Source organism: Arachis hypogaea, chromosome 5, assembly GCF_003086295.3.
Source record: "Arachis hypogaea cultivar Tifrunner chromosome 5, arahy.Tifrunner.gnm2.J5K5, whole genome shotgun sequence".
Classification (NCBI taxonomy): Eukaryota; Viridiplantae; Streptophyta; class Magnoliopsida; order Fabales; family Fabaceae; genus Arachis; species Arachis hypogaea.
Genome location: NC_092040.1, coordinates 5,161,722 through 5,175,422, shown reverse-complemented (window position 1 = coordinate 5,175,422; position 13,701 = coordinate 5,161,722). Strand labels below are relative to the sequence as shown.

At 35.1% G+C, this 13,701-nt stretch overlaps 2 protein-coding genes across 8 annotated transcripts; one reads left to right on the top strand and one right to left on the bottom strand.

The window, feature by feature from the left end:
• Positions 1-3,233: 3,233 nt before the first annotated feature.
• On the top strand, positions 3,234-5,081 carry LOC112800378 (expansin-like B1). The gene is made up of 4 exons (XM_025842623.2): positions 3,234-3,537; positions 4,105-4,211; positions 4,296-4,610; positions 4,691-5,081. Exons 1-4 carry the CDS (start codon positions 3,405-3,407, stop codon positions 4,886-4,888), a joined length of 753 nt encoding a protein of 250 aa, XP_025698408.1. The 5' UTR covers positions 3,234-3,404; the 3' UTR covers positions 4,889-5,081.
• Positions 5,082-5,172: 91 nt separating this feature from the next.
• On the bottom strand, positions 5,173-11,915 carry LOC112800377 (histone-lysine N-methyltransferase, H3 lysine-9 specific SUVH6-like). Of its 7 annotated transcripts, none has more exons than XM_072236627.1 (4): positions 11,645-11,915; positions 10,932-11,055; positions 8,019-8,184; positions 5,173-7,927 (listed from the first exon to the last, which is right to left on the bottom strand). In XM_072236627.1, the coding sequence occupies exons 3-4, from the start codon at positions 8,178-8,180 to the stop codon at positions 5,294-5,296; spliced, it is 2,796 nt and encodes a 931-aa protein (XP_072092728.1). In that variant the 5' UTR covers positions 8,181-8,184; positions 10,932-11,055; positions 11,645-11,915; the 3' UTR covers positions 5,173-5,293. The 7 variants fall into 7 exon arrangements, with proteins under 7 accessions (XP_072092728.1, XP_072092727.1, XP_072092729.1 ...); XM_072236626.1 differs by having other exon boundaries at positions 8,019-8,181; positions 11,708-11,910; XM_072236628.1 differs by having other exon boundaries at positions 8,019-8,181; positions 10,932-11,046; positions 11,645-11,902.
• Between the last annotated feature and the right edge of the window lie 1,786 nt (positions 11,916-13,701).

Below are 13,701 nucleotides of genomic sequence, written 5' to 3'. Positions count from 1 at the left end.
TTACGTAATTGAGCTAATTAATAATTATATTTTTTGTCTAATAATAATGCTACTAATATTTTTACAAAATATTATGTGTCGCTTTAATTTAAAATTATAAGTTTAAGCCGTAAAACTAGTTATTGATGTAATTATTTAATTAAATTGTGTATATTACATTTTTTGGATACGATTTTTTTTTTATATTTTGTGTTAACGTAAATAATAATAATAATAATAATAATAATAATAATAATAATAATAATAAAGCATAAATTTTTTTACTTAATTAGGTGATACACGTGTTGGAGACAGGTGCGAGGAATGGGAGACATTGTAATTATGAGACCCGCACATACCATGGTTCTTTAGAGAGCAATGAGCATCCCTTTACTATAATATATTAATATATTTTACAAAGTTGATGGAAAATCTGTGTTTCTTTTTGGCAGAGTTGATGAAAAGCAAAGATACATACATGACTTAATTTGTAGTTAATATATGATATATATGTAGTGTGTGTGTTTGGTGTGATTATTATGACAACTATAATATAGCAAAAGGTAATTAATAACTCATCATAATAATATAATCTTAATAAATTAATAATTTGACAGCGTGCAGAAGAAATGTGCTTCACAATTGGGTAGTAGGATATAAGATATATTGATCGGTAACATGCATTTTCCATAAAGATTATTGCATCAACAAGTGCCTACAGAAGATGAACTTGGCAGCTTCATTGGACAAAGGAGTTGCTACCAAATGGACGGGTTAGATTAAGAATCACCTACTTCCAACAACAAGTTCCAATATAATTGATGATGATGATGATGCATACCATGGTGAGGGTTTAATTTTTGATACATTAACAGTATAAAATATTTTATATAATCGTGTAATCATATTATTTTTTTAAATAATTATTTACATAATTAATATAAAAAATAAATATTACATAATTAAATACACGTATAAAATTATATATGATAATAATAGAGAAACAAAAAAATAATCATAATTTATCTTATTTAATATTAATTAATTATTATAATAATTAATAAATATTAAATAAGATAAATTATAACTGTTTTTTATTAATTTTCTTTAATTACCAAACGAACATTTTTAAATTATTTTATATTAATAATGCATCAAAATTAAATTCATAATGCTAATGCCTCCTATACAATGAGTTTCTTACACTTGCCCTACCATGCAGGAATCATTTTAAACCTTATTAGCTTTCACATTCACGACCAGTAGAGAAGCACCGATTCATTAATTATATTGTTTATAGTTATAACTAACACATTTATCTAACATTTCATTTGCAGGTTATATAAGATTACCACATATAATTCGGAACTCATTGTCAAGGACGACTCATTTTGTTTATAGACTTATTCATAATTAAGGTTTTATGTTTGTTCTTCTTAAATAATAAGTGATTAACGTTTTTTTTCTTGTAATTATCTTGTCGGTTCCGCTACGTTACCAACAGCATATCTGCCAACTTCTGCCAACTCTTATTTATAATTGTGTTTCATGGAAGTGTGTTCATGGATGTGTCTAATAAAAATATCTTTTTTATAACTGTATTTAATAGAAGTGTCTTTATAGATATATTTTCTGGATGTGTCTCTTTATATATGTATTTAAAATATATTAATTATTAGACACATCTACGAACACACTTTCATGAAACACAAATATAAATAAGAGTTAGCAGAAGTTGGCAGATAATATGTTGGTACCCTATACTTTTCCTTATCTTGTATATAACTAATATTAGTTAATTTCCCTTTTTCCCACTAAAATATTTGCTCTGTATGTAGCATTCTTTGTAATAAACATGCTTAAATTTTTTTTTTTTAAATTGTTCAGAGTCTCTCAATCTAATCGAGAGAATTATAATCAAGATCCAAAATTCCGTCAGCTAACCCTATCGACATTATCATCAAGAATTAATGATAGAACTTCATTCCTGTAATAAACATGCTTAAATGTGACTTCTCAATGTAATGTTTGATTGAAAGATAAAAATAGAACAAAATTCTCTTTATGTTTAATATAATTTAACTAACGAAATTCATGTATACAATAAAACTTCTACGTATTCTGTTTACAGCCACCAAACATATTAAAGTTGAATTTTATAGTACAGAATGAATTATTGTTGGCACTAGTTTAAGCAGTGAGTGATGAGTAGTTGGACAAGGAACTGAGTGCGTTACAACCAAAGTGCGTGGCTGCTAAAAATATCTTTGTGCATTGATGTGAAATAATACACTAATTCTAATCCTAATCCGTTTGAGGAGACAAAACTACTTCTTTATAAAATAAGTTCAATATTTTTAGAATACAAATGAATCATTTGATTTTGGATAATTCACTAATGAAAACACAAACAAACAGAAAAAACTAGCAAGCATGTTAACTTTATTTGAACCTAAATATCATCAATGATGATCAACGAGATTACTTCGAATGTGTCAAAACTCACCATTCAGGAGCTTGTTCAAACTTTACCAGTTTTGAACATGTAATAACTCTTAAGTCTTATCATATGAAATTTTGAACCAAGATCATGAATGAATATAAGAGAGAAAATTGAGGAGGATCGGCTAGACCTATAGACTATAGAAGGGATTATGTTCATAATTTGCACTTCTATCATTCCTTATTACACTTATTCTTGACATAGCTGCAAGTTCATGGATTTTTATAACATCTTTACTATTAGAATATTACGTTTTTATTTTATTTATAATAATTTATTAGTATTCTCATATACTTGAATTATTAGTGTTAAATTAGTCAAATTTAATACCATAAAATATGTAATAATAGATTAATATCATTAATCAATAAATAATTATGTGCATAAAATTATAACCCTCGTCATCTGAACAAGACCTACAACATAACAGACGTTCAGAGTATGTAGTTGAAGAATAATCAATCTATTTCTTATATTCTACATAAAAAACTACTCTAATATCATAATTAACTTTTTCGGTGTTACAATCTTCCTTGAAATTTGTTATAATAGAACAAAGTTGGGCATTATTCCATTCCGATAATAAATTGGTTCCAATATGTTATGATGATGACCCTGGCCCTTGAGGTGTCAATCATAGGGTCTATATTATTTACACATCATTCTTCCAATCCTCTTGCATATTATTCCTTAGTCTCAAGTGGAAGAAAATATAACTAATTAATAAATAAAGAAAACAAATTTTGCTACCAACTCAGAATGTAAACCTAATGCCTTGTACTATAAATATCACTTCTTTACATTGCATTTTATCTCATAAAGCATAAAGCTTTCTCTTGTTCATAAACTTACATATTGCTTTAGTTTCTTGAATTGATCTCTCAAATTAAACACTAGATATATATTAGTGCTTCATCTCAAAATGGAACTTAAGTACCACCAATTTGGCCTTGTTTGTGTCATAATGCTCTTACCTGTAATGTGTACCTCTCAAGACTCATTTACGTGCTCCAGAGCAACCTATTATGGCAGCCCTGAATGCACTGCCAACCCAAGTACGTGAAACTCTTCTATCCCTTAATGCATTTCAGTCATGGATACACTCTACATTATGAGAAATTTCATTTTCTTCTTGTAATCTCTTTTGTAATATATAAAAGTACCTTTTCTTTGATAAAAAAAGACAAACAATTCACCGTATCTTGTTTATATCTATACTTATTTTATCACTCTTAAATTCTGCTGTGGTCCCAATTTAACATTAGATTATGTTTAATATCCAATTTTCACTACTTTTAAATGTTAACATCACTCACTCAATATATCTATTAATACACACACACACACACATGTCTTTTCCCATGTGCAATGAAACTATCATTTTCTGACTAGGAATTAGGATATTTCATATTTGACACAACATAATGCATGATCTTGATGTTATGAAACAACGAATTGTCTTCTAAGCAAAGAAGATTAGCTTGAGAACTTTACTTTTGGTGATGCATGCTCCTCCATTAAGATGCAACCAAAGACAAAAAAGGTGCAACATGAAGGTGTTAATATTATTGCATAAGCAATGTTATGTGAATTAATTTTTTTCCCCTCTAAACCCCAAACAGCGGGAGCTTGTGGCTTTGGCGAATATGGAACGGCGATCAACGATGGCAGCGTGGCAGGCGTGTCTTGGCTATGGCGGAATGGATCTGGCTGTGGTGCATGCTATCAAGTAACACTTGCATTTGTTTAATGATGTTGTGTTTGCCATTCCATTCCATCATTGATTTATCAAATATAAATGATGGTGAATCAGGTTAGGTGCAAAATAGCAGAATACTGCGATGACTATGGAGCATATGTAGTGGTAACAGACTTCGGCGTGGGAGACAGAACCGACTTCATTATGAGTCCACGTGCTTATTCAAGATTGGCCAAGAACGAAGATGCATCTGCAGAGCTTTTCAAATACGGTGTGGTGGACGTAGAATACAAGAGGGTACCATGTAGATACGGTGGCTATAACATCATAGTCAAGGTGAATGAGCGCAGCTACAACCCACACTACTTAGCCATTGTAACTCTCTATGTTGGTGGAACACAAGACATAACTGCCGTTCAGTTCTGGCAGGTACTAATATGCACATGTATTCATTTATTGATCAATAATTAGTTGCATATATTGGAGATTTAACTTGATTGATGGAGCAGGAAGATTGCAAAGAATGGAGGCCAATGCGAAGGGCGTTTGGGACAGTGTTTGATGTTGAGAACCCACCAAGGGGTGACATAAAGTTAAGGTTCCAAGTGACTGGCAGTGCAGGGGTTTATTGGGTAGAGTCCAAGACCTTTATCACCAGTGATTGGAAGGCTGGAGCATCTTATGATACTCAAATCCAGCTTGAATAGAAAAAATAAACAAATAAATAAATGTACTTGCTCACTAGTAATTTATTGCCACTCTATGAATGTTCCTGTGAGCTCTCTCTATGTTTTAGTGCTCTTTGTATTTGTGACTAGACTAAGATTATGGGCATTCATCTACTTGTCGTGGAATTTGGATGAATAACACTATAAAAAGCACCTAGCTGTTCTTCCTTGATTGTTATTTTGCAGCCAGTGGCATTAGAAATTCCCTGATACTCCATATACTTAATATATCACGCTTATCTCATATATTTATATCTATGGGATTGAAAAAGTACACAACACAGTTTCATTACTTTGGTGGTCTGATGTAAAATTAATGTACTTAAAAAGGTCGCTTATATGGTTCATAATCATACCTAACAACTTTGATATTGACAAGAAGGCTCAGTACATCCTACCTGTACATTGCACAGAACCGCAGTAGCAATCTTTCCGTTTGATGTTGCCATCGGAGTCGTGGACCTGGTCGATCATGTAGTTGTAGTCATAAGCCAGCTCTTGCAGAGGAGGAATGTTCTCAGCAGCAAAGAACATGATGTGAGGCATCCTTTTGTCATGATGGTCATACAGCACATTTTGAGCATACAGATTTGGAGAACAACTGTGGTTGATGAATCTCCCCACATTACCATACTGTGCAGCATCAATGGTGAAGCCACAACCATCCATCAAAACTCCACCAGAACTTGACTGTGCATCAGGCATAAGGTTCGAAAGTCCGTCCCAAAGAGTATTGTTTGTATAGTTATTTCCAATATCGAACAGATACTCATCATTACCAGTTCTTTGTTCTGCTTCCTTATCTTCGAGAAGCTCTCCTATATATTCACATATAAAACTACCTGAAGGGATGGAATTTAGGGATCTCACTCCCCATCCCCTTGTACTGGTTTTGAAAATTTCAAGTTGAAATTTTATGCCATGTTGACTGACTCTGTTATAGCAAGTTGGAGGGCACTTGCAAGAAGGTCCACACTCAAAAACTAGAGGCTTTGCTTCTACAATAGCCCCATTGTGATTGTATGGGATTTCACCACCATTCTTGGCTACACAAGAACATCTCAACTCAGAACAACCATTAATGCAACCACATCCTTCTGCAGGAATGAGATCACAATCAGGATAAATCATGCTGGTTATGTATTTAAAAGGTGGGGGTTTTTCATCATCTCTGACATTCACAGCACACACTGGAATTCGCTCTTTCCCATAAGAAATATCATTAACACATAGACCTTCTCTCATTTTGAACTTCTTAGATTTCTTCAATTCCTTCAAAGGAAGCTCTGGTTGACCAGAGATTCTTCGCAACCGAAACTTATATACCAGCTTCCCATGTGGCCCCATATCCTGCCAACATGACTCAACCAGGTACAGTCCATCATAAACATACGTCTTGGACTTTCCATCTGCTGAATCAGCACCACGTATCACCCTAACAGGGTTCTGTTCGTCATTACTATTCTTCAAAGCAAGATTTCCCCGTTCAAGCTTTTGATCTTCAGGTTGTTTGTCAGAGTTCATCACATTACCACCTTGTCCTGTATATATCAATACATCTGAATTATCCAAATCATCAGCATAGCCTCCCGATGCAACAATACTTGTTGCAAGAATCTTACCACTGTGCTTCACATAATCTATACCGCCCTGAATTTGCCGATGAAGGCCAACTATATTAAGCTCAATTCTATACTGAAATTCATCACCAACTTCAATCCCAGGTACAGATCCCAAGATCTGCTTACCTTCATTAACATATTTCCCCTTCTCCTTAAGGACCTTCGCTGCTAGTAAGTCAACCCTTCCCCGCTCATTCTTTGCTTCTAGTTCCTGCAAAAGCTTTCTAGAAACAGCTTGAAAAAGTCGTAGTGTTTCCCGCACTTTATGTCGAGTAACATTTGAGTCATTCTCATTATCACTCAACTTACTATGACCAAAAGGAGGAACATTGACATTGAAACTACATGGTTTTGTGACAGTTTGAAAGTCCGCACCATTTTGATTAGGATCAACACAATCCTTGTCCAAAATTTCTAACTGACCTCTGTCATGGGAAGCAGCATTTTCCTTTTTCTTCTTCAGAGGCTTCAACCTAGAATTATGTATGCCATCTTTAGTCCTGGTAGCAGTCTTAGTCCTGCCAAGCCGTACCAAGACATCATCTTTCTTTCCTTTGCTTTCCTTTGCACCATCAATCCCTTTAAATTTGGAGGGACCATTATTAGACCTCAGAAAACATTCTGACCCAGACTTCAACCCTAGCACTACTTTCCTGTTTGATACAGCCCGCAAAGGCTTTGCCTCAAGAGCCCGGACTTCAGGGTACACTATAATTTCCATTCCTAATGTCTTCTCAACTGGTATAGCATCCTCATTTTCTGCTTCCCTAGAATTTATTTCAGCCTGATGATGATCAATCTCTGTAGGAAGTTCAATTTTCATTTCTCTGGGGTTTTTGTGTTGCTTATTTATCCCAATAGGTGGTTCACATACATCCTGCTTGTTCACATTCTCTGTAGCATTCCCTTCAGAATCAGCTAAAACTATGTCCACAAGCTTTCTCTTGCAAGAATCATCTTGAGCATTATTTTCAGCTTCCTTCATTTCAGTGGCAGCTACTTTTTTCAAGAGGTCATCATTTACAGTCGCCTTCTGTTCAACCCCTCTATTTTCATTCAGCAAAGATGGAGCATTGCGTCCACATAAAGCAGGAAAGTCTCTAATAGCTGAAACTTTCCTTCGAGGAAAATAGCTTCTAGTTAGCATATTCTCCGTCCAAGCACTGGAACCAGCCACCTCACCAACTGGAGAAGACAACTTCACAGCTCTTCCAGATTCTGTATCTGCCAAAGCTTCCATGTCTGCCAGCAACATTTTTGCAGGTTCGTCATTTACCAGAGGAGGCCTATCCACTTGATCAGATGAGACGACTGGATTTTCCTTATTCAAACTGCAATCAGTAGTTTGGACAAGAGTTTTGGCATGTAACTCAGGATGCTGGCTATTGTCCTCACACTGGGAAATTAAAACAGTATCAGCCCTAGAAATGTTCACCATTCTTACCCTAGTTGCAAATTTAGCAGAATCAAAACCAGCAAATATATACCTTTAAAACTGCTTCAATCCTTGGAGCAAACGGTCCACATCCTTCAGGGAAATCACGAACGGCAGAAACTTTACGTCGCTTATACTCAGATGGGGCATGAAATTTGCAATCCCCATTTTCCCTCAAGGACTTCTCAAAACCATTACTTACAGATGCAGCCATCCTGCTGATGACTCAAAATTCAGCACAGTCTTTTCTTCTTTAAACAAAAAGCACATGATTTGTGGCATTGACATCAGAAAAAGGAAAATAGCAAACCATCTCACCATTTTGTACTGGTTTTTATTATAATTTAATTACAGCAAAACTTTCATGGAAAAATACAGGTTAGATGTCTGCGATTTCAGAAATTTTGTTTAAATATATTTTGTTTAATTTGGTGCTTCTTCAAATTCCATGCGTTGGTTAAGACAAAGAAGAGTAGCCCCAATGGGCCAAGAGCACCACACACCGCTTCACAGCATCTTTCTCGTCATTGATTACACACATTAAAAATCATGAACAACCAGATGCCTTTCACACAAACTAGGTCACCTCCCGTAAGGCCATGAACAACCCAAATACCAAAACCTAATATTGCATTTGAGCGTTAAATATTAATCGATACTATCCACTCCTTCAAACATGTTGAAACAATCATTTCTCATTTCTCAACCAAATTACTACTCATGACAAAGATGATCAAAGAACATCACCACGAAACAGGGAATGCACGAGGCTGGTTACGAATCCCATCGGAAACATAACCAAACGCAGTGTCTAGCAATTTCATTGTATTAATAGATTCTAATAGAAAACTTTTGTATCGCAATTCGCAATAGCTCAGAATGATGAAGAATAAGAAGAAGAAGTAACTAACATGCAGATTAAAGAACAAATGGGAATAAGGTACCTTAGGAAATGCAAGAAGCAGAGCAAAAATCAGATCCTGAAGCTTCGATTGTCAACTCTCTCACAACATATCTTCAGATCAGAAAACCAAAAATGTTTAAAGTAACACAGCCTTTGGTCGAGAGAAGCTTGTGATCTCTAAAACGAAAACTAAGGCGAAACAGTCACTACACACCACAAAGAAGGAAGAAGATGGTACGTCATGGCGACATGACGTCATCATACACAGGGAAGAGCACATTTTTTTTTTGGTAAAAGAGCACAGTTTTTTTATTTGGAGTTTTGTCTGACAACAAAGCCCATTAATATTGAGCCTCGATATTGTGAAAAAAATGTTTCAGGCCCAAAAAATGAAGGGATCAGTGGATCACAATTCAACACTTGTGGAAGTTTTGGCGGGAAAATGCGAATGACGATTACAAAGAACGAACACCAGCAAAAGAGCTTTGAATCTTTGATGTTTGTGATTACTGGTTAGAGAGTTTGAACCTTGAAGCTTATGGCTTCGCAAATTTGGAGAGGGATTCTGATTTGGGGTTTTCGGAGGTGCAGCTGACGGAAAGGGATGAAAGGGAATTGGTCTCTTGGAGCCCACTGGGAATTAAACGAGATGGTGTTGATGAAGATACTGATGAGTTGCAGGTTAAAAAATCGAAAATTTTAGAGCCACAATTAGGTAGTGATTTTTCTAGGGCTTATTTGGGGATTGAATCTCTGGAAACCCAAGAGAGTAATGAGAATTGCATGGTTGATGTTGAACTTCTGCAAGTTGTTCCTGCTGAGGAACAAGTGTGTGGGGCCAATGAAATCTCAATACTGGAGAATGAAGGAAATGAAGTGATGTGTGGAGAAGAAGATCAAAACATGGAGAATTCGACTTGTGCACTCGAGATTCCTAGAGAAGATGTTCAGAAGAAAAATAAGAGCTCTATTGTTTTTTATGTTTTGAGGTTTCCAGCAGAGAAAGAAGTTGAGGAATTGAGCTCTGATGATGATGATATTGGAAATGCTGATGTGATGGATGTTGTGGAGATTAGTGGCATTGATTTCCCTCGTCTAAGGTGGTGGCCGGACGATGATAACAACAAAGTCTTATCCCAGTAGGTGAGATCAACTATATGATCAAATGCCATACCTTGTCATGGAATCTTGTAAGAAGACTATAACTATTAGTACATGCAGATTATTTTCTATCAAGGTTTGGACTAGAACTGTGATAGAGAAACTTTGTTCAAACTATATGATTTGTAGATTTCTAAATGAAAACCAAACCTGCTGTGAATGATATTATATATTCTGTTATGGATTTCAATGCCGGGAAGACATGTAAGGACCCTGACTGGGTTTGTGTTCTGGTTGTTTTATCTGTGGCAACGAAGCTTCAACTCTAATCAAGTAGTTTATTGTTATTTTAATTAGTTTTTTTTTGTGTATTTCAACTCTAAACAATTTTTTTTCTTGATCTGTATTATATATACACCACTATAGCTTGTTCAAAATTTCGAGCTACCTCAGTTTGTTGCATATCCTTTAAAAAAGCTTTCTTGCTTAAATGAAATAGGTTATCGGCTATTAAAAAAATGTTGGAGGTTAAAAGATTGACTTATTTATTATATTATTGAAATAGTAATGACAATGATAATGGAAGTATTTAATAATAGCCAACGTATGAGTTAGCAAAATGGCCAACTGTTGCTACATTACCAGCTGAATTCCTGAATTGAATCGGAAAAATAAAGTGAACATTCTAACAGGTCAACACTCAACAACACAAACTTTCCAATATAGAATAGTAATCATTAATTGGCCCAAGCGAGAAAAATTGTAATTTGATTTTGGCATAGTTCCCATTTACATTCATAATTGTTCATGTTGAGAGTAAACGGCACTATTAAAATTATCAAACATTTAACACCATAAGCATCTTAGTATTGACACAAAATGATTGCAGTCAGCACATTGAAATTTTGCTTATAAAACAACCACCATAAGTTATCAAGTATGCTCAACACTCTCTCATACCTTCCTCCTGATAACTGTTGAGCAGTGCTGTGAGCAGATGCGTCTAAAGGTTGATCGGGGCTGCTATTATCCAAGAGTCTAGCTTGAAGACTTCAATCTGAATTTAGAGCAGAAGCTGCTTGACCTTGACCAGAATCAAGTGGTCAGGTATACTACAGTTTAAGCTTTCAACATTACAATCCAATTTGACATAGCCCCAACAAAATAACTTCTTTCTTATGAGAGAAGAAACCCAATTTGGTTATTGCTAATTAGAATTGTTCATTGAAGCAAGTATGTAACATTTCACACATTCCCAATAATGAAGTAAACTTCTGAAGATACGAAAAGTACACAATCGTCTTATATATATATATATATATATATATATATATAGAAGTCAACTATAAGATAAAAGTAGTATTTGAAAACAAAAGAATCCATCTGAGTGTTGCCAAATGCTGGGAAAATTCTCTTCTCAAGAACTAGTTACACAACTTCATACTTATATTCAGATAGCAACCAAGCTCATGCCAACAAGCAAGTAGTCCACTGGTAAAACACTCTCAGCAACTAGTAAAACACTATCAGCAACTGGTAAAACAAATTTTAATACATACAGATTTACACCATACAATCAGAACCATACATACAAATTTGCAAATTTGTAAAATTTCCACCATTAGCAACCAGCAAATACAAGACAGAACCAAAAGAAGAATGGAAGAACCAACCTTCAGAACCAAACTTAAAACAGTTGAAACCCTCAGTGAAGATGAAGACGAGAAGCCACTAACCTGGGTCCGTGCCGAGAAGCCAGCGAAGATGAAGAGCCGAAGAGGACCTGCCGAGTTACTGGGTTAGGCAGTGACGATGGAGGACCTGGGTTAGAAGGCGACGATGGAGGAAGAAGCGGCGGTGCTGAGGACCTGGGACGGCGGCGGCGCTGAGGACCTGGGTTAGGCGGCTAGGGTTTCTTTGATTAAGAACATGAATGAATGAATTATTGGGGGAAGAGGAGAGGGGGTGTTTGGGAATGACCTGGATCCGTTTTCTTTTTTTTTTTTTTTTCAAATTTAAAAATGGCGTCGTTTTATTTGGCCGGTTCGACGGTTTTTTACCGGTTTTTTGAGCAGTTATAGATAGAGAATCGGACCGCTTGTATTGTCGGTTTTTTATTGAACCGGTTCGACTAGACCGGTCCAATATGATTTTCAAAACCATGGTAAAGTTTTTTTAAGAGGTGTATGTGCTTTTTAAAAATTCAAACTCCTTATTTTATATTTGGTAAATTAAAAAACACTATGTGCTTGTGTTTGTAACTTTTAAAAGATCGAAGTATTTTTTGATGGTGTTTGCTACGGTACAATGATAAATTCATACGTACCGATATAATAAAAATGTGGACAAATTAGAATAAGACATGTGGATTATGTTTTCCACGTCAATAATTAATTTTTCTTTTTTTAAATATAAATTATATCAATACTTTTACTAAATCACCCTTATACCTTAATAAAAAAAAAAATAAATTTTATTTAATTTTAATAAAAAGACTTAAATATCTTTTTCTTTTCATTTGGACAAAAATCACCCTAATCCTTTTAATTTAATCAAAATTCAATTAACTTTAGTTTATAATTTTATATCTGAATTAATTTAAAAATTAAAACAAAAATACATTTCATTATTCATATACACTACAAAATTATTTTACTTCCGATGAACCCTAATCTAATTTCTCCTTCCCTATTGATACCCAGAAAAAAACAAAAAATTCTAAAGAGTAACCTCACCCTAATTCCCTACCAGACAGCCGTATTCTATCATCATCATCTCCCTTTCTCGTAGCCGCGCCTCCTCCCCGTCGGTATTCACGCATAGCAGCACGCACCAGCAGCCGCTAGCCGTTCTCCGTCTTTCTCCTCTCCTTCTGGACAAAGAAGAAGAAGAACCCAGTTCCTCCAGCAAAGATTTTTTCTGACGGCACCGTCGGCTCCGTCGCCGCTGCAGCTCACGGCACCGCTCTCGTCGTGTACTTGCATTTCTTTGCCAACATCATCCAGGTTCCTCAGCAAAGACTTTTTCCCTGTTAATTTATCAAATAATTTCTCACATTCTTCGTGCAACCTCTGCAAAATATTGAATTGCAAGATAATTTCTCATTCTCATGTTAACAACGACATTATTAATACTAATACCAGTATATGGTCCCAGCTCAAACACCCCTATTATATTTTCTATGCACCACTTGTGTTTGTGAAAATGGGGTAGTGAAAATCATCCTCATTTGAAACTTGTGTTTTGGGGGCATGTTTGGTTTGGTGGGGGTGAAGCTTATGTGAAGTTTTTTTTTAAGGTTGTTTATGAAGGAGTAGAAAAAGAGGTTCTTTTTTGGGTGGTTTATGTTTAAAAACGTAGAGAGTGGTGTAGCATTAATGACTTTCTTAGAAGAAAAGGTTAAAACTTGTGGTGTTGGTGTTGTTGCGGGGTGAAACTCTAGTTGCTGGGATGAAGCACCTCAAGGAAATGCAAGAGCACTCTGTTTTGTAATCTTTGTTTTATCTTTTCACTTAATCTTTTCCTATTAATTAATCATGGATGGTTAATTATATGGTTTCATCATTCATCAAGCTCAATATTTCACCCTTAACCTTTTTTGCCTTCTTTTTATGATGATGGTAATTTCAGGGGTGAGAAAGACTTTGAATTCAGAACTGTGGCATGCTTGTGCTGGCCCTCTTGTCTCTTTGCCTCAAGTGGAAATTCTTGTTTATTACTTACCCCAGGG